The 25,904-nt window shown below is 44.0% G+C and overlaps 1 protein-coding gene across 3 annotated transcripts in view; it reads left to right on the top strand.

Moving 5' to 3' along the window:
• Positions 1 to 1,748: 1,748 nt before the first annotated feature.
• LOC146798089 (cytochrome P450 2G1-like) overlaps positions 1,749 to 25,904 on the top strand; it is a 698,777-nt gene continuing 674,621 nt past the window's right edge. Inside the window, exon 1 of one of the 3 annotated variants that reach the window (XM_085625310.1) lies at positions 1,749 to 2,043. In XM_085625310.1, coding sequence (XP_085481436.1) covers positions 1,864 to 2,043 — 180 coding nt within the window. In that variant the 5' untranslated portion in view covers positions 1,749 to 1,863. The remainder of the gene's footprint in view (positions 2,044 to 25,904) is intronic. The other 2 variants (XM_085625309.1, XM_085625308.1) reach the window with 2 other exon arrangements.

Below are 25,904 nucleotides of genomic sequence, written 5' to 3'. Positions count from 1 at the left end.
CTTGGCACAGAGCAGGCAAGCTTATCAAAGAGGCAATGTATAAAGTATTTGTACAGCACATTAAATATAGTAAAACAATGAGAACACCACAAAAATGATACACACCAATTTGGGAAAATAGATATTTTTTATCTTATTTTTATATGACCAAAACGTCAAAGACCCAGTAAGTACTTCTGAACTACTTGCTACTTACATTGGCCTTAAGGTTTGCTAGTAAATAATTTTAAAGTATTTAGTGTGTTTTGGATTTCGCTTTCCAAAAAATAGAAACACATATTTCCTCTCCTCTTGTAAGGGTCTGTCTGAGTAGCAAAAAAAGTGCACCTTTTGTTGTCGCATCTTTGATTTACAGAATGGGCCTCAGATCTCTGTGCGCCTCATTCAGTAACATGTATCGCACGTTCAGTCTATTTGTGCTGACACAATATGTACCAGGCAAACGAGGGAATGCCTCGTCCACTCACCTGTGTTACATGACCAGCGTGTGTCATGCCTGTCCACCTTCAAAACGCAGACCAGAGGTGCACCTGCAGAGACACTGGCAAGGTGGCATGCAGACATGGGGTGCACCTGCAGAGACACTGACAAGGTGGCATGCAGACACGAGGTGCACCTGCAGAGACAATGACAAGGTGGCATGTAGACCCGGGGTGCACCTGCAGAAACACTGACAAGGTGGCATGCAGACCCGGGGTGGACATGCAGAGACACTGACAAGGTGGCATGCAGACACGGGGTGCACCTGCAGAGACAATGATAAGGTGGCATGTAGACCCGGGGTGCACCTGCAGAGACACTGACAAGGTGACATGCAGACCCGGGGTGCACCTGCAGAGACACTGACAAGTTGGCATGCAGACACGGGGGGCACCTGCAGAGACACTGACAAGGTGGCATGCAGACACGGGGTGCACCTGCAGAGACAATGACAAGGTGGCATGCAGACTCGGGGTGCACATGCAGAGACACTGACAAGGTGGCATGCAGACCCGGGGTGCACGTGCAGAGACACTGACAAGTTGGCATGCAGATCCGGGGTGCACCTGCAGAGACACTGACAAATTGGCATGCAGACCCGGGGTGCACATGCAGAGACACTGACAAGGTGGCATGCAGACCCGGGGTGCACCTGCAGAGACACTGACAAGGTGGCATGCAGACCCGGGGTGCACCTGCAGAGACACTGACAAGTTGGCATGCAGACATGGAGTACACCTGCAGAGACAATGACAAGTTGGCATGCTTGCTTTGCATGTGCTCACCCTCCTGGGGCCTCCAGTGCAGCCTCTGGGGGCATGTAGGCCTCCTTCAGGTCAGTTGTCCAACTATAGCCCCAGTGGCCCTTGTGTGCTCAGCTCAGCGCTTGAACCCACTCTGGGAGTGAAAGCATGGGTTAGCCAGGTTCGGTTGTGTTTACTGATCAGCCAGATGTCTTCAGTCTATGATAAAAGCAAGCAGTGAGGGTGAACGAAGTGTACGACTTGGCTCTGCAACAAAAGGTAACCAGTACCAACTTTTCTCCAAAGACTGAATGGTTACTAAATGAGTTCACAACATTTGCAAGCAGTGCTGTGGCATTACCTCGATTTGATCTTTGCCCGACTGTTAAGATTGGGCAATATGAAAACGATAAATAAACCCAGGGGATTCTGCCAGACTGGCACAAGGGTGCGTCAGGCAAATATTTGGTATCAGATGCCGCGCGTTACAGAATACTTGTGTTTCTGCAACGCAAACAAGTTGACAGAGCCTGATGTAACTTAACAAGACAGCCAATGTCAAGGTCTTTTCAGGTCGCAGAAAGCGGCTGGTCTCAGTTAGATCCGCTGTAATGCAAAACAGCAAAGGAAGCATTGTACCATGGATCTCGGAGGAGTGTGGACTCTTTTGCTGGCGTTCGTGATTTCCTCCCTGTTTCTTACTTTAGCATGGAACAAAATGTACAGGAATAGGGCGCTGCCCCCTGGCCCGACACCTCTGCCAATTATTGGAAACATGCTCCAGTTACCTTTCGGACAAATAGTGAAGTCAATGATGAAGGTGAGTCTTTATGTGTCGTGGTTATTTTTGCATCATGTTTCCAATGTCGGTTTCATTTCTCAGATTCGTGTAGCATATTCACAAAGGGTCCTATTACTTTAACGTGACACCACTGGCAGCTAGTGATCATTGAAAGCACAGAGGAACAATACGTGTCCCGAATTACTGTGAGCGAGTGAAGTTGGCCTTACATCACCGAGAATAGTTTAGGAGGGAAAAATGTTTTTAAAAATGTGCTCAAGTAGTGTATTTTAAAACTCCGTTTTGATACTAGCTTGATTTAAAGCCAGAGGGCACACATGTAACCTGGTGTTCGTAGGTTGCAAATAAAGTCTCAAATGTATTATAAGTTGACCCCTTTCCTTACTTAATTTGCCATGAATCCCCACCACCGTATGTTAAGAATTTGCTCCAGTGGGCAATTGCCAGCATATTGTAATGGGTGCAATGCGTATACCATATGCCAAGAATTATGTACAATATGTTAGTGCCAGATTTTTTCCATTGATTGACACTAACCGGGTCATAAATATGGCCCTAAGTGTTTTACACCTATTTACTCTCACTCACTCCCCATTGCTCATTCCACTCACTCTCTCCCATGCACTCTCACTGATTCTCACTCACTTACTCTCAACCACTCTTTGGCACATACTCACTCCGACCCTCACTAGTTCACATTCATCATCATTAACTGATAAACATGCTTACACACATGCACACACTCACTCACTCATGATGTTACTGACACGTAAACAGAGCAGCAACACTTGCTTTTTTAACTTATTCACTTAGCTTGCTTCAGCTGCTGGCCATTCCTCCATGGCAGCATGGGAAAGGAACCCCCCAGTGGACATTGGGGCAAATAAGACACAACTTCTGTCTTGGAAATGAGGATTCAACCAGAGCAGCATTGCCAGGATTAACAAGGACAGACCCACCTCAAGCACACTGCAAGCTCCTGTTAGGGCTGGGAGCACAGCTCTAGCAGAAGCTTTAAACAGCTTCAAGATCACACCATGATACTATTTTTGGGGCCTCCTTGGGCACACGGGTGCACTGATGTAGACTCTGACAGACCTATTGTATCACATTTACTGTTCTACCTACAGTATGTCAGCTAAATAAAATAGCTTGTGCCTGTGTGAGAGGTTTATAGATGAAATATGTACCTTAGACACGTAAAATCAGGATATCCATCTACAGACTCTCTTGCGTTTAAACATCTCTCTGTATGTGCCCCATGCCTCACCTCCACGAGTCCCCCTCTTCCTCATCCTGCCATCAGGAGCCTTGAGAGACCGAGGGGGCTAACAAGTGCACTGACAGTATTCACGAAACACGAAATTTGTGTTAGCATGGAATATGCTGTTTTAAGCAATGAACACCATGGGCAGATGGAAGGGGCAGAATGTGGGACTAACAGGTGACAGGGTTGCGCTCTGATGCCCCTCTTGACGATACACCACTGCAGCGACACTGGTGCTATACTGATGCAAATTCACGTTTGCACTGTTTTTGTTGCTTGCCTAATACAAAACAGGGTAACAGGGGACGCATAGTTTGCTTCAGTACCTAAATGCACAAACTGCAACAGGGTCGATGTTCTACATTGTTGCTGTATTGGCACAACAGGGAGTAAAACAAAAACATGTTTCTCGACTTCTACAATGTGAAAGACGAAACGATGTGAATCCACGTTGAATGCAAAATAATTGGTGATAAATCTGTTTGCTTCATTGTTTTTCTAACGAATGCTCATAATGGATCAGTTTGTTTTGTCTTAGTATAGATTGACTACAGAAGTAAATGCATTTGAAAACAAAAAATGTCAAATATGTTCTGCAATAGTTTCAAAATGTGCTTATTTTATTTTGAACCTAGCGGGATTTTTTTATGTTGTCAAATGAACTGGAGCAAAACGTATTTGCTTCGTTTTAAGAAAAGGGTGTAAACGATAATTTGATTCATTTCATGTCATTGAAAAATGTAAAACTCATCTGGAAATCAACTGTAATTTGAAACATGAGGTTTATTGGTCAAGTTGCATTCCAGGACAAGGGTACGGCATGTGAAATATGTTGCAGTTCCTCCCATAGAATCCAGTCCAGACCAGCCAAAATTGGATCCTTGAATAACTTCTTTTTTTATTAAAAACACAGTGGTCCCAATTAGGAAATAGAGCCTGTAGGACATTTCTTTCCCTTTTGGACGGTTTAATGATAATTGATACATGTTTCTGATCAATTATTTTAATTTCTCTGTGGGTGCCCATCATGAGTACCGGTTGACTAAAAGTTTCACCTTACTAGCACCTGAATAGAGCAATCATCATCTGAAAGGGGGACAGTTAACCTTACCATGGTCTACACTGCGTCACACCATGTGTGGCACTTTCCTAGAGTAATTTCTGTTCCATATGAGCTAGAAGCAACTTTATTTGTGGAGATCTGCACAGATTGTACCAAAAGGATGACTGTGTGCCAAGTGCAGGAAATCCATGATGATGCAGAAAATCCTGCAGCCACAGACAGAATTGCATAGTTTTTGGTATTGAGAATTGTGGGAGTCACAATAGCATGAATGTTCAAGACTCTCTACTGAGGTACCAGCATTTTAACAACAAACACTAACGGGTTATTCAATGGGGTGCAGTTTTAAGAAGTACTATGAGCCACATGTATCAACATAAGCAATAGCGATTACCTAATTCTGATTTTCTGCAAATCACAATTAAGTAATCGCTATTCCTAATGTACTAATGTGTGAAACTCCAAGAGTTTCATTTAGCGATTCCAAGGGGGTTGCAGATCGACCTACTTCATTAATATTAATAATAATACGGTCTCCTTTAATCTTTAATTATAAAACAGGCCGTATATTGTTCCACACTGACTATGCCAGGCTCGCAGTGGAGTCTGTATATAGTCACTGGGACCATGCACCACTATGAGCAAGCGCCCTCACTCACCCGAAGGACGCATGTTTCATCACTGGGCTTGCTCCTAAATGCCTACTGGCTCTGAGAAAGGGCGCTTTATCAGAGATCTTTTAATCGCCAGTGTGTGCCTGGGGATTTGAGTGTATTTCCAGTCAGTGAGTAGGAAGATTGGAGAAATGTGAACTAAAATTGAGTATAGGCCTTGTGGGAATATCAATTTAATAGGGTACTGAGTCACCCAATGGCCATTAAAAGATCTCTGATAGAGTGCCTGGTCATGAGGTTCATTGGGCATTGCGGCACGACTCCAGCAAGGAACAAGCCCAATGATTAGGCATGCCACCTTTGGGTGGGTGAGTGCACTTGCTCATATGAGTGCATGCTCAGTGTGGAACATCATACCTCCATTTTACATGCACACAATAGTCCTCTGCTTGATAAAAGAAGTGCACCCCAGCTCTGAGTGCCCAATTGTACTGATGTCAGGATCCCCAATGCTGATTTTGTATCCATAGGCAAACACAAATCATGCCTGTGCACCATGACATGGTCTTATCTCATGATGGTGGCCTTATTGGCCTGGCAAGAGCATCCACAGTGCTACCCTCATAGTTGTGGAATGCTATTTTCTTCACCAGGAGTTAAGCAGCATGAGCACAATGGTGGCAGCATACTGTGTAGTGATTGGTAGGAGTCAACAGGTCCTTCTTAACCTGTGTCACTGGAGAAAGTCCTACAGGCTCACACACTTTCAAACTTCTTCTGCTGTGTGTTTAACTCACCCTTGGCCTGCCTCGGTTTGGAGTGAAGCAGTGGCAGCTAGTAATAGTTAAAAGTGGTGATGCATAATACAAGACCTGCATATCTAAGAGCAAGGGAGTGAAGGGTGTAAGCTCAATTGTGTCAAGGCTGGTGCAGGGGCATTCTCCCAAATGAAAAGTTTGAAAATATGGAATAGGATGGTGCATATTAAAGCACATTTTTCACACAAATAATAAGAATTACTAGAAAATAGGCTGTGGCCAGTCTTTTGACCAGTGTGGACCTAATCTTGACATGGATGGACCTCAAATTAGCTGAAATTGCCACCACAAATAGAAGGGTCACACTTGCTTGCATATTCAGAAACACTTAACAACACACACCCTCACATTTTGAGAATTTCTGCTGCCTGAATGGGTGTGAATTCAGCTCCTTTTACCAAGTGACAATTCACAATAGTAAAGCTTCCTTTGCCTACTCCCTGTAATAGAAAATCGGTGTACCTGAGGAATAGAAGGAGCTAGGATCATTTGCAGTTTACAATTACAGTATAACCTCTTTGATCACCCAGGAAAGCCCAGAGTCATAAAATGGGATTAAGTATAGATTTATGAAAAACTTCAGAGCCAAAGTAATATAAATCAGACTCAGAAACATAATATACAAATACCGATTCATCAACAAAAAGCCAAACTGGTGGAAAGAATTTATCCTCAATAACAGAAAGAGAATTAGGAATTAAGTAGTCTCAGTACAAAGGATGAGAATTAAAGTCTGATGACTAGATTGGAAGTTTTGGACCTCCTGCCTATGATGCATAAGGGAAATCTGATTCTTCATAACTAAACCTACACGGATTAATGCTAGATAAGGAAAATCCTATTTAGAGACAATAAAGTAGAAAGGTGTGAGCATAGCAGAACTTCTGTAGAATATTGTATAGCATAAAGCCACACAACAGAGATGTCGCAAAGAGGTCTGTACATCTCCATTTCTAAAAGGAATCTGAATAAAGCTAAATGTGGGTCCCAATTATACCCACAGAAAGAACCCTCTAGATCCCCGTATCAAAGGTCTCCTTATTTTCCTCCTTAACAAAATATATGTTGGCAACTACGCTTGAGTCACGCTTCTTTGGTCCACTCATTCAGAACGTCCTTGGATACCACCTGTCTCCTCATCGTCAAGTTTCCCTATATCTTTCACACAATGTGCCTTTCTTTAATCAATATCTCAGGCAATTGCACCTGCAGAGGAAAGAAAAACATTGCACCTGAAGGAAATATTCACGTTGAAGGTTAAACATTACGAAATCTAAATGCTTAAGACCTTTAGTCAACTTTAGTAAAACCAGCATCACAATACACATTGTAATTCTATGATTACTATTCATGTACCATCACAATATAGATGCAAAACACTATTCAAATGGATATATTTCAGTTATAAAACTAAATGCAAAGTATTATTCAAATGAGTACATGATTATGTAAAGATTACCAAGGTTATTCAAACCACATATATGCAGATATATTTGAGAACTGCAATTTGTTGTTACTGTAAATGAAATCAGTAATGTACACATATGAATCGTGATTACTTGTAAATGCACCTTCTGTATCTGATCAGGGGCACTACATTACATTATTAATGTTAAGCCACACAACTACATGAGGGCATACATAAACATATATCTGGCCAAATCTCTAAAGGGGGAGCCAAAATGACGCTGCTTCATGGGCACTCCAAGCATACACTACCCTCCTACTTGCAACAAATTGAGCCACACATGCAGTGTGACTGACAGCACAGGATCTGATTAATCTATGTCCTGTCAAACCCACTGTAACTATGACATTTGGCATTGTCTTATGCAAGAAAATGGGGATATAGTGCTCTGTAGAGAGTTGCTAATCTCATGAGACGCCTGCCTCCTTTCTAACAGACTCTGCTTCACAAAACATAATTACATTAACAGGTCATAGTTCGGTGGCTAAGTGTCCCTTCTTGGCCAAGACACGTGCCTTTTGTTTATAGAATTATTTCAATCTCTAGGAGTCTGAAATTGTAAGCAGTAACTAAAAACATTCAGTGTGCTAGGGAAATAAGGGGGGGCCCTCATGGATGAGTCTACATTTGTGTTTTCTGCTTTAAGACATTATAAAGAACAAATGTGTGATGTACAATGCAGGATAAACAATGACAATGTATAGCCTCCACACCAGGCCCTACTATTATTAAATAGTGACAGTCTTGAGGTTTGTAATTAATGCACAAATACATCCAACCTGCTCTTAAAATTAGCTTGGTGTTTTCTATTCTTCTTATAATTTTTTGTATTTTCTGTGGAATGCTAAATAAAAGACACTAACTCCAAATTAAGTTGCTCAGTGTTTATCTAACATGGATGAAAAGCTCATCTGTCCATTTAGGGATTTCAAATTTTGACTTACAGGTCACACCAGCTCTCTGAAGTGACTCTTTAACTCATTTAAGGCATCACTGTTAACATTTTCTGCAAAAAGAAAATGTATAATCTTGACTTTTTTTTAACTAAGAAGGTTTGTGCTGTCCACGTCATCCATAGAGATATTTGTTGTATTTAAATGAGGGCACAAGTAGCCACATGGCTAATATGAGAGCAAAATCTATAATACTCAGTCCTAACTTGTACGAGTGTTTTCTAAAGATATTATGGCTGAGGTGTTTCAGGTGAGAAGGTATTTATTCAGGTGTGCAGACATCTCCTTGCTGCTGTTCCTAACATGACATTGGTATGTTTAATGTGGGACTGGCAAGGTTGCCTTTTTTCAATATGACAGGAGCTAAATCTATCTAAAAACTCTTAGGTCCTGATTATGATGTCCGGTGGTGGGACCACTGCCCAACATCACGGCGGTCGGAAGACAGCCCGACATGCAGGCAGTTATTCAGAACCCAAAATTATGATAGGACCACAGGCGGAAATTGTTCTTTTCCATTGCGGCTTGTGCTGTGGCCCAGGTAAAGGGCTGCAGCACATGCCGCAAAGGAAGAGGACAATATGTGCACATCCATGCACTGTGTGCACCACACCACATTCTGCATGGCACACAATGCATGGCTGTGTGTGGGGGCACTACATGTGGCCCCAGGGACACTTTTCAGAGGCCCACAATGGAGGGAGGCCCTGTTTGGTGCCCCCAAATGCCATTTATGACAACCTTTCCATTTCAGTGGGAATGTCATGAAAAGACTGAGTGTTAATATCAGTTGAAGCTCTGTGGAAAGCAGTTAAGAAATACAGCTCAAACCTCAAGATCTAAACTTTGAAATGTTACACTAATTGTTTTGTGATCTACCGGATGGAGCTGTACCGAAAGCTTTACCTATGACAGTTCTGTCCATGTATGAAGTGTCGATAAACATATCGGGAAGACTGTTAAACAGTCACACTCTTGTGGCGCTCTTCTCTTCTAATGGTGCATCTGTCTTTGCTAAAAGGCATGCACAAATCTCGACATGCTGCTTACGCAGCCTTTCTTAGATTAAACACTGAAAACAGATGGCTTATGGTGGAATCCCCTGTACAGAATCTTCCAATATGGAGAGTGTGAAAAGAGTAAAAGGCCTTTAAGGACATTGGGTCTAGGAAGCAGGGCTTCAGCATGCAATGTCCAACCACGCTTATCTGTACCTTACACAACTACAGCCTTCCTTTGTACTCGTCAAATGGTGCTCTTTGAGTCAGTGAAAGATCACAAAGAAGCGACATGGGCCCATCTCAGGAAGTAGATGGGGTTGATAAGAAAATGATAAAGAGTAGGGATGGGGGCCCTGTGCCATCCTTTTGAGGCACATATCACTGTGGCTGACATCCAGATGTGAACTCTAACCACACACTTGGCCTGTGTTGTGGGACTATCACATTGGAAAACACTCCTGCTGTGACAGACTGCTTTTCAAGAAAAAGAGGGAGCAGAGGATAGGACATTTCAAAAGAAGCAAATCCCTAACATAAAACTTTGAATACTCAGACCGTAAATCACATTTGATGTCTGCAAATGGGAAAGGAGAGTTTGAAACCCCAACAATTGTCCTCCTCCAAGCAGCCAGATCTGTGCTGTGATGAGGAGAAGCTCTTCAAGACTTCTGTCTGTAACCAGGACTGGGGGCCAAGAACTGCTAGTCTCCCTGCTGGATGAGGGGAAATCACCCAAGGAAATCAAGACCATCTGCCCTGGAGACTGGTGCACTAGTGCCTGCCCATTTGCCAAGACCAATGTTCTCTGTGAGGAACAGGAGAGCGTTGGAGGGAGCCATGTCAAGTGGTCTCCTTGTTTGAAGTGTGAAGAAATGGCTGCTGCAACAATCAGATCATTGCATGTGTGGAGGACAGAGTTGGGGACCCCCGTACGCCAGGAGAGTGCCACCTTGAATTAAGCCATGTGTTGAGTCTGCAACTACATGTGTCAGGTTGCCAGAAAGAAGACTACTGTGCGGTATGGGTAGCCTTGTGCGTTGGCGGGTGGCAACCCTGTATGGCAGGAGGGACCGCAGTGAAGAGTTTCACCGTGCCGAATGGGCAGGAACCTGTGAGCTGTGAGTTGACGTGAGCTTGATTCTCAGAGGGAGTCATCAGGAGCAGCAAGGACTGCGACCTGTTCTGCCTGCACCAGAGAAGTTAGGAAAATGTAGTAGCACCTGCGCACCATCACCCAAGTGAGGGACCCAAGACAGGATCTTTGCAGCCACCCTCCATTCGGGAGATGAACCAGACACAACCACGAATAGCCAGTGAGAGGAATCCTCCTTAATGGTAAAGTAAGATTTTAAATTACAATTTTGAAAATGCCATTTCTAGAAAGTTAGCATTTGCCTGTCCTTAGCTATTTGCAACCTGCAACCTCTCTTAGGTCACATGACTGGCTGTAACTGACAGTTAGAATTTGTGAATTTCCTCCCAGGCAGTCACATAGTAGAGGGTTGAGGTGTGCCTGAATGGGCTTTCTGCTAGAAGGATTGGGGAAAAGAGCCAGGCACAGCCCAACTCTCAACTGAACAGGCTTTTCTCTGTCTTCAGACAAAATGCTTATAACCCGCACATCGTCACTGCAGCCGGCTTGAAGCCAGGTTGGAGGAGTCAGGCAATTCCAAGCACTTCAATGTGGAACTTCTAAAAACTTCTCTCAAACTTCAAAGGAGGCACCAGAACTAAAAGTAGGAGCCTCAGACCCACTCTTCAGTTTACTTTTCATAATTGCATGCAACAAGTTAACAACTGGATGACGTGCAATTGTCTGAAGCTGAACTCCGATAAAACTGAGGTTCTGATGCTGGGAAACAATAGTTAGTTCTGGTCCCAGGACTGATTGACGGAGGAGCTTGGTTCCATTCCAACCCCAATCACAAAGGTGAACATTTTGGGAGTGATCTTTGATAATCATCAGAAATTCGACAAACAGGTAAAGGCCATTACCTGGAGTGCCTTTTTGATGCTAAAAGTTCTGAGAACGATCTTACCTTTTATCCCATTGAAGCTGAGGCTACTAGTAGTCACTGCCCTTACCTTGTCCAAAATAGACTACTGTAATGGTCTATATATTAAATTACAGAAACAGCTCCTTATAAAACTACAAATCTTACAGAATTCTGCAGCACATCTATTGCTTGGAATATGTAGACAAAGCTCAGTGGCTAAAGAATTAGTGGAGCTTCACTGGTTGCCTGTTGAGAAGAGGATAGACTTTATAGCGCTCTGTACTGCCTTTAAGGCCTTACAATGCGCATCCCAAGACTACTTAAAAAAAACTCATCAGATACATTCCCACTAGGCCACGTTGATCCTCCTCAGCAGCCAACCTTAAGTGCCCAAGTTTAGAGGAACGTGTTGGAGGGGAAGAAACTTCATGTATGGAAGAACCAAAAGGTGGAATTCTCTACACCTCCTCTTAAAGAATAGTCCATCCCTGTCAGTTTGTCAAAAGAATCTCAAAACCTGGCTTTTTAATTCATAGATCATTAAACAGGTGTCCTGTTCTCCCTTCTGTTGTGCTACCAGCGCCAAGACGCCCTAGGGCAATTGAGCGCTTTATAAAACTTATTTTCATTTAACTCATTTAATCACTTTCTGCACCTGAGGAAGGATTGCCTGCTGCTGTGATGTGCTGTGCACTATGAAAGACAGCTTTGCTGTACCTAGAAGGTTTTGCTACCTGGAGCCTGCCATCAACCCTCAGAGACCATCCCTATTGTTTGAGCCCTGTATCTTCATCTAAACCCAGAACTATCAGAGTCACCACAATGGCTGGTTTTGAGGCCTCCTGCTCAGAGCTAATGGGACATAAAAGGCTCCCACCAACTTGAACCCACACCTGGACACAGCCTGAGTCCTGAACACACAAGTGGTGCTAAAGGTTCCCAGATAGCCGAATCCAAAAGATGGGACTTAGAAAATTGTTGTCTAAAAACTGCTCTGAGAACGAGGGAAGACCATGACCAACTTGGTCTTCAATCTGCCTAAGGTGCTTTACCGGTCGACCTAACTTCGTGCCTGTACCCTCTATTTTTTTCGGGCAGCAGCAAATCCTCTTCAGAAGACCTTCACCAAAGCGATCCGACCTCCTAGAGCTGTCTTCGAATACATGTACAAAGGTAATAGTTTGCAATTAGCAAATAGTGAAATTTGTGATTTGCTTTTTGGTAATCGCATATACCAATGTATAAATGTGTCTTTGACACATTTAGCAATTCCCAATGGGTCAAAAATGGACTTACCTCATGAATATTAATGAGGTAGTTCCCGGCTTGGGACCCAATGTGAGTCGCTAAAATCAGAGGGATAGTGGCCTGCTGGGGTCATTTCAATGACTCCAGCAATCACCTCTGTGAATACTTTTTAATAAAGAAATATTTTTGATTAAATATAACCCATTTTCCTTAAAGGAAAACAGGATGCATTTAAAAAAACACAAAGCATTATTTTTCATTTTTAAGAGTAGGAAGTGGTCCATGGGTCTACTGCCTGCTCTTGAAAAATGTTTTCACAAACATCCACAATAGTATCCTAGTACCAATTCACAAATGCAATTTGCAAATCAGTAATAGGTTGCCGAATCGCAAATAGGGCTTGCACATGAAAAAAAGCCTTTTTGCATTTGCAAATGGGCTTTGAGACCACAAAACGCCATTGCACATGTGGCCCTTACTTCAAACATAAAAAGTTTCACTGCAACTTTGTCCAACGGCTGCCCGATGACAAAGCTCACTCCTCGGACACCGACTGCAGCCTTGCTCCACTGAACTTTACCCTCTCAAATCATTTTTCTTGAAAATCCTTCAAAGTCCACAGTTAAGTGCTGACCAGGCCCAATCCACTTCTGGTATTGGAACCTTGCTCCAACGAGGTCTGACATGTTTTTCAATTTTGACATGGTCTTGCATGACTAGATGTCTGTGGTTGGTGATTTGATATTTTAGGCACCACATTTTACTAAAAAAATAAAAACTTATAACTCCAGATCTACTGAATGAATTATTGTCATTTTGGTGTCAAATAATTAATTAAAACTTACTCTGTTTTTCTAAATTCGAGTATCATTTATCATTTATTGTGTTTTCACTTTATTTCTGTTTGTGTCATGCAGAAATACTTTACACATTGCCTCTAAGTTAAGCATGATTGCTTTTTAGGGCCAAGCTACCCAGAGTTAAGCATAAATTAATCTAGATACTTTCTGTGGTCAACCTGCCAGGCATTGTGGCCGTTGCTTGACCAGGGCTCACACCCCACTCAACAATCAATCCAATTACTCACAGACACCAAAAACCAAGAGAAACAAACACAGACAATGGAAAAAGAACTGGACATCAGGTAACTTAGCAGTCATCTTGAAAAACCTGAATAAACATGAGGGCAAAACATACACATGCCAGCTACAACTGGACCTCCATTGCACTGGGCAGACAGTTACTAAAAAACACATCTGGGGTTGGCTATTGGCAGGCCTGTGGCGCTTACTAGAGGTACCTGGTGGGCTAGTTGGCCCCCAGGGGCCCTCAGGATTGAAGGGGAATTAATTTGCCAACTTAAAACGCGCCACAGGGCGTGATTGCACACATCACTTCAGGCCCCGCCCGCTTCCGTGGAGGTGGTGGACCCCGGGGCTCGGAGGTCCGTTACGGATCCCCACATTTAAATATTAGTGCCCCAGGCAGGTGGCGGTACCCGGGGCTGCGGGGGGCAGTGTGTCCTTGCAAATAATGGCCCGTTCCGATCAGCTCCTATCCTCAAAGTTTGGGGGTGATTCGTCAAGCGGGGGCCCGAGAAAAAAGGGGGGGGTCCCAAAACGTGTTTTCCCCATGTTATTTCCCATAGGAAAAGTTAGACACGGCTACAGCCCGAACTGCTAAACGGAATTACACCAAATTTGGCAAAAAGGTAGCCCTTGGTTCAGAAAGTGCCCTTTTTTTAAATGGTGTAAATCCGTTCAGTAGTTCCTGACAAATTCATAAAATAGTGGTCAAAATATCAAATTTGGACACGGTTATAGCAAAAACTGCTGAACGGAAATACACCAAATTTGGCAAAAAGGTAATGCTTGGCTCAGAAAGCGACCTTTTTAAAAATGGTGTAAATCCTTTCAGTAGTTTTTGAGCAATTAAGAAATAAAGATAGTGATATCTAGAGGCACGGAGGATCCACGCACCCTCCCGATCACGAGCTTCGTGCTAATTGGCTGGCAACACTCCAAACCAGGAAGTGTTGGCAGCCATCTTGTGCCTCAGTAGAACCAAGGCACAAGAAAAGAGAAAAACAAACACGCAAAACACAAAAATGGGGCAGGGTAGAAACACCCTGACCCCCTAGGCCTGCTCAGGGGGTCACACAAAGACCCACAGGGCCCCCAAAAAAAAAAAAATGTTTTAAATCGCGGGATGCGCGGAGAGTCCGCGGACCCGGGCGCGAAAAATAAAAACAAAGCGTGGACTCCCGTGCTTCGCTATTATTTAGCCCCCGGGTGAGCCAAGTCCCGGGGGCAATCTTTATATTGTAATGGGGGGCCCAAAGGGGCCCCCCAGCCCCGGGGACCACCACACCCTGGGGCTTTTCAAAAATATTTGCGGGGGGCTCATGTCCCCCTCTGCAGCCCCGGGCACTGCCAGCCCCCAGGGCTTGTGAATGAAATGGGCATTACAGACCCCCCAGCCCCAGGGACCACCACCTCCCGGGGCTTTGTAAATGGTGGGAGGGGGGCCGCGGGCCCCCCTCCTGGAGCCCTCAATGGCCCTTGTCACCACCACCCCCCAGGGCTGGCTCCTGCAGTGTCCCGGGGTGCCCAGCCCGGGACACTGCAGTTTGCTATGGAAGCGCAGGAGCCTCGCGGCTCCCGCCCTGCCATAGCAAACTCTGCTTTAGTTTTTGGTAGAAAGAGCAGGAAACCTGCTCTCTCTTCCAAAATCCAAAGCTGATTGCTTTTCCACACGGGGAGCTGCATCTTAGCAGCTCCCCATGTGGAAAAGCAATGCCAGTTCGCGGTCGCCAGTAGATAGTTATAGTTAGGACCGAGTTCCCATAGGAAATCTGAAAATTCTATTTTAAATAACTTTGGCGCCGGTTGACTTATCTTCGTGAAATTTTTAAAACTAATGGGGCGCTCCGCTCAGCTCCAACCCTGAAAGTCTCGGGGTGATTCGTCAAGCGGGGGCTGAGAAAAAAGGGAGGTCCCAAAACGCGTTTTCCCTATGCATTTTCCCATAGGACCTTTAGTCGAAGGTACAGCCCGAACGGCTGAACAGAATTACTTGAAATTTGGCAAAGAGGTAGTCCTCAGGTCAGGCATGTGCCTTTTGCTTAAATGGTGTAAATCCGTTCAGTAGTTCCTGAGAAAATCAAAAGTAAAATCATATATATATCCGGGCGGAGCCTAACCACACATCTCATCGTGAGATCTGATTGGCTGCCAGCACTTCATCCAAGAAGTGTTGGCAGCCATCTTGGAACCAATATACATGATAGCACCTCATTAAAAAGCATTGCAGTTAATAGAAGGTTTTGAGACTTTAGTTACATTATAAATCATTTGTTGATGGTACCATACTCATTTTAGGAATTGTGGTGTGTTCTAAGGCGATTTTACCATGTCAAAAGCCTTCTGCTGTGATATCATGAATCATGTTTGAGAGAAAACTATTTTCTCATGCTTTTCCCACAGAGGTTTGGAAGGTGATCTATAAGCTAAACTGAGAGCATATTTTCTGTAAATTCACATTATCTTTCTCAGTCATGTGAGAATGAAGTCTGACATTCTCAGTAAAACATGTACATCCAACAAGGGCAGAGACTGTCAGTTGATTCCTTTGTGTTCTACTGCAGCTTCCCAGAGAGCTCTAAAGAACAACTAGAGCGCTAACAGTCCTACTTATGACAAACGTATGGCACACCTGAAGCCATCTTGGTTGGAATAAAGTGGTAACTCTTAAAACATTTAATTTAAAAAGGACCAAAATGAGGGGGTTCATTTTGGCATAGAAAGTATGATTAATGCTGCAGAAAGAAAAATTAGGGCACATTTTGAGTGACTTCTCAAATCCTCTTCTATTTCATTAAAAAATTCTGACATGCAGACTGAAACATGCACTTTCAATACCAGCAGCAGACTTCCCTGGTGAGCAGTAGCTTTACTACAGTGATCTAATAAGCAACTAGAGTGCTAACATTCTGAATTTATGGCAAATGTGTGACACATCTGAATGCCTTCTTGATGGAATCAAAGTAAAAAACTGAAAGTATTTCCTACTGAGGAGACTGTAGTAAATGAGGAAGTTAGGAAACATCATAACAGATAAGTCTCCCAAAATGGCCACCAGAGACAAAAGAGCCCAAATGTAGCCCAAATATCAACCAGATGTAGCCCAAATATAGCCCAATGACAGAATGTCCCAGAGTGTTCTAACGAACAACTAGAGCGCTAACAGACTTACTTATGACAAAAGTATGGCACACCTGAAGCCATCTTGATTGGAATAAAGTGGTAACACTTAAAACATTTAATTTACAAAGGAACAAAATGAGGGGGTTCATTTTGCCATAGAAATTATGATTAGTGCTGCAGAAAGAAAAATTAGGGCACATTTTGACTTCTCAAATCCTCTTCTGCCTGCAGTAAATGAGGAAATTAAGAAACTTCATAACAAAAAAATCTCCCAAAATGGCCTCCAGAGACAAAAGAGCACAAATGTAGCACGCATATCACCCAGATGTAGCCCACATGTAGCCCAATGACAGAAGTGTTCAAAACACTTTTTATTTTTTGTGCTTTTGTAGTTTTATATAGCGCAGACTTGTCGGGTATTGGAGTGCTTTACATGAGCATTGGTTACATCACACAAGAACAAATTCATTTTGGTCGAGCTGAAGCAGAAACTCCAACCTGGTTCCCCAGTTGCAAAGTCTGCAACTCTGGAAGAAACACCACATCCTGTCCCCTAAGTGCAGCATTTAATCAAGTGATCAACTGGATAAAAAAACATAAAGATAACAAATAATTTAAAAGTGCTTTGTCGCTATTTGAAAACTCAGAAAATATGTCCTCATTATAGTTTTTTAGAGCACTAACCACAATTTTGATGCAAATCAGACCCTCTCATATATATAATTTCTAAAGGAAATGCTCTAGGTATTACAGTTTTGATTACATCAAGATGACGTCAGGCGTTCCACACTTTTGTAATAAATATAGAATATTAGCAATCTAGTTGTTCATTAGCATACTGATGAGAGGCAGAGGCCAGGGGCACGGACTCTGAAAATTGAAGGCAGGTAGGAGGGTGCAGCTGCAACAATTTGACCACACTGGGCAGGCAGGAAGGGCAGTGGCGGCACAACAGACTATGGAGGGCAGTGGAAAGGGGAGCGGGGCAACAAACCAACAATAGAGGACTGGCAAGAGAGGCTGTGGCAGTATAATAGACCATTGTGGGCAGAAGGAAGTGGCGGCAGTGGTAGTACAACCATACAGCCAAGAAACATCCAAAGTTTTAAAGCCCAAATGGGCTTTATTTGATCTGTCTCCTGTCTACAATCCCCTCTTTTTCAATGTAAGTCAAAGGGGAAAATCAAAACCCCAGTTTTTTTTCAAAATCTCCCTCTCACCAAGTTCAAAATGTTAGCAAGTATGGTACATTGGATCATGGAAGGCAGGAGGAATTGGGGTAGGGACATGAACTCGGATAACAGAGGACAGGAGGGACATGGAGAGGTGCACCAAACTGACCCTACAGGGCAGGCATCTGGGTTTGCAGCAGCACAATACACCACACAGGGCATGCGGGACGGGAGTGCAGCACAACAATCCATAGAAAGCGATAGGGAGGGGACAGGACCATGCACATGGACCTCAGAGAACAGAGGGGAAAGAGGCAATGGTAGCTAGCTGACCATAATGGACAGACAGGAGAGAAAGCTGCAGCATAACAGACCATAAAGGGCAAGAGGGACGGGTCAGGGGCTTTACAATGGAACAGACAGGCCAGGAGGGAGGGAATAGGGGTCTGCACATGGAAACAGAGGGCTGGGGGCAAGGGGGCAAGGCAGGAGCAGCAAGATGACCATGGAGGTCAGGCAGGATGGGCACTAGAAGCAAGACACACCATTGAGAGCAACAGTGAGACTATGATGGCATATACACAGACCGTGGAGGGAAGGTGGGAGGGGGTCAGGGGCAGCTAGCTGACCACACAGGGAAGTTGGGAGGGGCCGTGGCAGCACAGAAGACCATGCATGGCAAACGGGCAAGACGGAGGTTGAAGGGGCATGCACAAAGGACCATGGAGGATAGAAGGGAGGGTCAGGATCTGGGCACAGACAAGAGAGTTCAGTGGAAGGGGCCTCACAACAGGCCACGCAGGGCAAGCAGGAGGAGCAGTTGCAGCACAAGAGACCAGGGAGGGCAGAAGGGTGTTGCAGTAAAATAGACCATGGAGGACAGAAGGAAGGGGATAGGGGCATGGAATGTGGAGAGGCAGGTTGGAGGTGGCAGGGACAGGTTACAGTCATCTGACAATGCTAGGCAGGTGGGAGGGGAGTGGCAGCTCAACAGCACATTCAGAGTAGATAGGAGTGGCAGGTCCATGGAACATGGTGGGCAAAAAGGATGGAGCAGGGGCATGCACAAAGACATCGGAGGTCGGGAGAAGGAGAATAGGGGCAGCAAGCTAAGCACAGAGGCTAAGCAGGAGGTCAATGATGGGGCATAGAATTGGGCAAAGGAGGGCAGGAGGAATGGACGGGTACATCATGCTTTATGGAGGGCAGTGGCAGTACATCAGACCATGCATTGCAGGAGGGAGAAGGCTAGTCCATGGATTCAGACAACAGAGGATAGGGAGGAGGTGGATGTGGCAGCAAGCTAACTGTTCATAGAAGGACTGTAATAAGGGAGCAGGGACATGGACTTGGACAATGGATGGCTAGGAGGAGGTAAGGCAGGAACAGCAAGCTTGGGCGGGGGCAGCACAATGCCAGGCCCTGCTTCCAACCCCCCACCATCCATTGTGATATGCATCTTACTTAACATTAAAAAAAAACTGGAAGTTTGCTGAAAAAAACAAAGATTACAGGGATGGTATAGTTAGACTCAGATTTCACTCATACACAACCAGTGAAATTCAGCAGTTATAGTTACCTGAGCTAACTATAACTTATGCCCCTGCAATTTACTGCTAATGACCTCAGACATTGCATCATTCATGACATGGTCAGTTACATCACTCATGACATCACTCATGACATCTCAAATGAGCTGTGAATGGAATGGAACTATAATCGCTAGAACTTTATTTAGGGATAGTGTGTGTATATTAACACCTCTTTTTTTCCTTTTCTTTCATGTAAGAACCATAATATTATGCAACGTGCCCAGATTAATATGGCTGATAGCCTTTCACTTTAAAGTAATGTTTAGTTCATTGTTTATGTTGATGTTTGCAATTCTAAGTATGTTTATTATGAATAAGTCACGTTGACGAACATACAGGTATGGCGGTCACGGGGCAAGATACGCTGAAATGACATTGTGTACATATTAACACTTGTTTTCTTTTATTTATTGTATCAATTCCTGAATTTTCACATCGTGACCAGGCCAATATGGCCACCAGCTTTTTGGATTAAAGCAATGCACTGCTGATGACATCACATATTACATCACTCATGACATGGTCAGTGACATCACTGATGACATCTCAAATTACTTCACTGATGACATCATCAACGTGACAATCTGATACACCTCATCATACACTAGTATAACCTTTCATCACTCACTGTAAAATACAGACTACCATATTTGAAACCATTGACACACCAGTACCAGTTACTACATTCCCACTCACTGATTCCTAAGTCTACACACACAACTACCCATTCAACAACAGAATCACTTATACATGCAGTCACTAATTAATAGAACACTATCAAATGCAATTATGCACATATATAGACATTGGCACATTAGCAGTCATCTTAGTCGGTTATGCAGTCATCCTATTCACTCATGAAAACAATTAATCACACTTACATTTGCTCACTTACACAATTATACACACACCACCTCATTTATTCAAACACATAGTAACTCATAGTTAATATGTTAAAAAATCACCATTACAATTATACACTCATTCATATAGTTATTCTCACAATCACTGACTCTTATATATACTTATTTATATGCACCAACTCTCACATACAATGCCTTTTATCTTTTTTTACTTTGTTGAAGATGTATAACTAAAACATGTATTCGCTCACCAACACACAAATAAATACACTCAGTTACCCAAACAAGTTACACACACCCCATCCAACCACACACAAACTCAGTGTCCCATACAAATACTCACCCAACTAATCAATAACTAATATACACACTCATGTAGTTAGTGACCAACTGATGCAGCATGTTATACAACAACAGAGACAGTGATGCACACATTCACATAGTTTAGTTACTAATTCATGTATTAAGTGAGACACTTTTAATTACTCACTTAAACAGACAGTCAGACAGATACTAAATCCTCCAGCCAGACAGTTATATATCCACTCAATCTTCAATACAGATTGGTATATATATAATACACATTTAAATGTCAAACTAAACCACATTCACTGGATGATGTCATCAGTGATGTCATCAGTGATGTCATTTGAGATGTCATCAGTGATGTCACTGACCATGTCATGAATGATGTAATATGTGACATCATCAGCAGTGTATTGTGGGCGTGCGAGTTATAATTAGCAGAACTAACTATAATGAAGGAATTTCTATGGTTTTGTACGAGTGAAATGTCCAGCTAACTATAACACCCCTGAAACCTATGGTTTTTTCTGTGAATTTCGAAGGTTTTGTAAATGCTACTTTCTAACTATAACGTGTCTGAAACCTATGGATTTTCAGTGAATATATATATGTATATATATATATATATATATCCAAACACCCGATCGCTCGATTTGCTCCTTCCTGCCCGCATGCAAGCACGTAGATAGTTAGTGTGCTTCGCCGGTGGAGCCCACCGGCTAAATGAATATTTTCCAAAGACCGAGTATGCGCACACTCAGGATGTCTGCAATACCTCAGATTTTCTTACCAGTTATGCGTTTCGACTGTCAAAGCAGTTTTGAGCACACACTGTGTTGGGTCAGCACAAGTTTTAAAAACAGTTTCATGTACATAAACAGTGGACTAGTCACATATGCCTATCAGAGACAGATGTAAATTGGCATCCATTTTGTAATGGTAAAAATCACATTACAGTACAGTAAATTCATTCTACTTAAGCATTTTACGTTCAGTTTAGTTGAACAATTCTTATACTGTTGGACTGTTGCAAATTTATTATCAGTGAATTTCAATTGAATTAATGAAATTCGAAATTAAATAAATTGCTGACTGCTTTCATGGGCATAGACAACAGACCGTTGGCATAGGCTGTGCGTACTATCATTGCACATTACTTTTATTATCCTATCCGCATTGAGTTCAGGTTAAATTCCACATTAGTAAAGCAGCTATATAGCGTTTCCTGGAATGTATGAATTACACAAATTCAGTAGTGAGAATGGGACTCGTTTGTTCCTATTTTCCATATAAACTGTATAGTACAAATATTGTTTGCTCATTGTGTTAATAAAGTTATCTGTATGAGTTCATGTTCGCCCATGAGTACTTGGGCAATCTGATACCATGCGCAAAAACTGTGATGAGTATCTAGTGCATTGGGTCATGGTTATTGCCCCCTGACATGCGCTCATATCGAGTGAATATCTACCAAATTGGTATCCTGGGTTAGTCTCATGTCCTGCATTGTCAGCGCCTAGTGGCTCAATATATGTTCCTTCTAACATTGTAAGGGCAATCTCCTTGTATGTGTCTGGTTAGTACTGCACCAAGTTCTCTTGTTCTCGCCCAGTGGCTATTTACATTTACATGCCCCTATTATCCCCTGTGCTCAGGATGGGAGAGTAATAATGTACATTTTCTGACTAGTTATACGTATGTGCTGCAATTAGCAGATCAACACCTTGTGTTCCCCCATCTCATGTGCGTGCATTAGGTTATTCATGAAGTGTATGAAGTCTACTCAACATGTTTCAGCCAATACAAAATTGATTTAAACAAAGAAAATCAACAGTCTTATCTTATGCTGTATTCCAATCACAGCAATGTAAATTCACAAAGAAAAGGGTAGATGTAGGAAGGTGGAATCTGACTAATGGTTGCCCCCAACTTTTTGCCTGGTATTTGAGTGGTTTTTGACTAGTCTGGCTGGGATCCTGCTATCCAGGACCCCAGCCTATCTGGTTTCTCCCTAAAACTAATGTGAAGTACCCTAGGTACAAACTAATTGGATGCTGAGGATGTCCCTTGTAGATGGTACCCTAGGTACCCAGGGCGTGGGTACCTCAGTAGGCCTACCAGGGCTGCAGCACTTATTGTGCCACCCTGGGACAGCCATAAAAAACTGACACCACCAGACCACCACTGTAGTCTCGGTAAGGTGGTGCTAGCACCCCTTACAGGGATATAGGTGCCCTATATCCCACCCCATTACAACACATATACTCTCATAGGTCACCCCTATAGCAGGCCTTGGTAATCCTACAAGGCAGAGTGCTGAGGTATGTGTGAGGGGGGACCCCTACGTGAGTAGGGCCCCTCTGCAGCCTTCATAGAATCATTGCTGGGTTGTTTGTAGTGTAGCCATACCATATACTCTTAACCGCATTATAAGTCTATCGCGATAACGCGATAACTTGAGAATGGCTACACAGAACCATATCGTGTTTGGTGTCAAACATGTAGGAATCATACCCCCAGTCCAGCCATGGGCATGAGGGTACGATTCCCCCCTGCTAGAGGGGCGATATGGGAAAAGCGGTAGAATTTGGACACCAATTTAAAAGTGCACAAGTAACACAAAATGGCTACTGCCCGCCGCCTACACGACCCTGGCTGGCTGTTGCTGGGGAAAACCCCATCCTTGCCAGCTGGACAATAGGGCTCCTGTGGCAGTGAGGTGCTAGCATCTCCCCAGACAGGATAATGTGGATTGGAACAGTGTGGGTGCACCAAATGTCCTTTCAGAGTTGCACGTAGGCAGCTGCAGAGACCTCATTCTGCATACACCGCTTGGAACCGGTTCAGGGGAATCCTGCCCCTCGCCCAGGCGGGAAACACACAAAGGGGAGATGGTGTAGCCACCCTTTCCCGCCTCACCTCTCATTGGTGGACACTACTCTGGACACTCCCCAAATCTTGGGGATAAAGGTGAATAACGTGGCCCCAGAGCCTCAGATGAATATTGAACTTTACAGTCTTGACCTTCGACTTGCTGCTTCCCAGCTGACGGAAGAAATCTCCCTTGGGATAAAGGAGTTATCCCCCTGCTTGGCAGGCACCTGAAACACTGCAAGTGACCCGGTTGGAACCTCGCTGCTCCTATGGACTTCGACGACTTCCAGCACCCTTGAGGTGGGTTTCCAGCGCACCCCAGAGGCCAGTGAGTGTGCTCAACGAGTTTGGGCACCGTGGACTGCGTGGGTGCCGAGATCCCCAATACCCCAGGACTCCAGCCACCTATTGCATAGCACACGACTCTGACCAGTGGGGAAGTTGTGCTTTGGGCCGTTTTCGAGCCAAACACTCTACAGCAATTGTGCCAAAGACCAGCGCCCTAACCCCTCTCCGGTGGCCCGTGGGTGCCCTTTTACGCACTCCAAATTGCCGCCTCCCGCGGTCCCTGGTCTCTCAACTTGTGGGCCCTAGCAGAGGTCTATTTCTACAATCAAGAGTTCCTCTGGTTGCTCCAGGCCTGCTCTACAGTCTCCTTGAAGGAGACCTCTCCAAAACCTCGTGGGTCTGCTCTGTAGCAGATTTGTTCATCTTTCGTGGGTTGGGGGTGCCAAGGCTTAGTGGATCTAATCCGGACACTAACATCGCAGCTACCCTCATCCAACGTGGGACTGTCGCCCTCCTGAAGCTGGCCTTCCTTGAAGCCTCCCGGAGCCCGTGGCTGCAGATCCAAGCTACACCACTTTCCACCTGAAGCACCCGACATCGAAGGGCTCTTTGCTTTGAGCCTCCTGGTCACTTTGCCGTGACCCAGACTCTGTCCCCTCTGCTTTCAGGTTCTTCTCTACAATCTTCACATCTTTGATCTTCACAGAATCATCGACGCTTTTGGCTAGCAGAACTTTTGACTATTTTCCCATTGAAAATCAGGCCACGAGCCGACAGCAGAAACGACCTATGCACCGGCTTCCCTGGGGCAGGTAACAGTGGTACCTCGGTACTCTCGTGGTAGTGGGCTCCTCAAAAGCTTAAGTCTAAAGTTTTAACTTTGTACTCCTGCTAGAAGTATTTTAAATCTGTTTATTTCCAACCGCGACATTCTCCATAGACTGTAATAGAGATCCCGATAGCAGCTACTTGCACTGCACGCGACTCCTGTGGGTCCCCTTCCTCATAACCTGGGGTGGATTCTTAAGGGGCCAGCGATCCTAAATGCCCTTGGCATTGTCTGTAGAATTGTCGTGGTTCTTATACCACTTTTTTAGTATATGGTTTGGTCCCCCCCTGGGGCCCAATGTTAATAGTGCTATTTATTGTATCTATCAATTCTTTTTTGAAATTGTAACTTTGCCACAGCTTCATAAAGAGACTTTGGGATTCTGTCTAGAATAAATACATATATTTTATATATATACCTGTGTGGGCTACTCTTTTATTTGGTTATTCAAGAGGTTATTATGGTAAAACAATAAGCTTAACACTCCTTCAAAACTTAGCCTGAAGGCTGCTCTCCACAGCTACCACTAGGATAGCTTTCTTTAAAGGTTGTCTTAAACCTATCATCAATAAGAGTCAAATTGGACTGGTGCAAGGTGTCCCTATAACTAGGAGACAGCATATGCCAGGCCAACTTCTCACATTGGTGTGCAGCGGTTGGATTCAAGCTTGCCATTGTTTTACCTGATAACAAATTGACTTTCTAAAGTGAAAGCCAATTGGTACCAAAGGTACATATAAATTCAAGCTTAGAATACAATAAGTTCTACTGAACTTAGGAGTTGTATGTAGAGGGTTTAGCACACCTTGACTACAACTCAAGAAAGGGTTCAGTAGGCCACACTTAGTGTAGGTAGATACACCACTATCACTACACTAGAAATGTCTTTAGGTTCAGGTGCCCATAAGGCTCTGGAAGGACCCCAAAGGGTCCCAGTCGACAAATATGATCATCTCTCCTTCGCTGATCTTAGGGAGATGTGCACCTTTAGGAAACTTAAGACAAACAAAGGTGCCAATACCCAACGTCTCAGGGAAATCCTGCTCATAGCAGACTTTAAGCAGACTTTAGGGTCTGATGGGGTAGACAGGTTGGGTGGGCATCCATCAGAAGAGGACCCTCCCAGAGAGGACTCTGATGAGGACCAGGAAGAGGATGAAGATCCTGACCTGGAAGAACCAGACCACTCACAACATGGAGGTGATGGCCCAAAAGGCACTCTCTCCATCCCTAAAGGGAGAGTGGTGGATCCAAGAAGGAACAGATCCCCCTCAGTGGGGTCCAACCATTCTAGGAGATCCAAAAGGACCTCTGCCTCTCC

This window comes from Triturus cristatus, chromosome 9 (genome assembly GCF_964204655.1).
Source record: "Triturus cristatus chromosome 9, aTriCri1.1, whole genome shotgun sequence".
Taxonomy (NCBI): Eukaryota; Metazoa; Chordata; class Amphibia; order Caudata; family Salamandridae; genus Triturus; species Triturus cristatus.
This window is presented reverse-complemented; position numbering and strand designations above follow the sequence as displayed.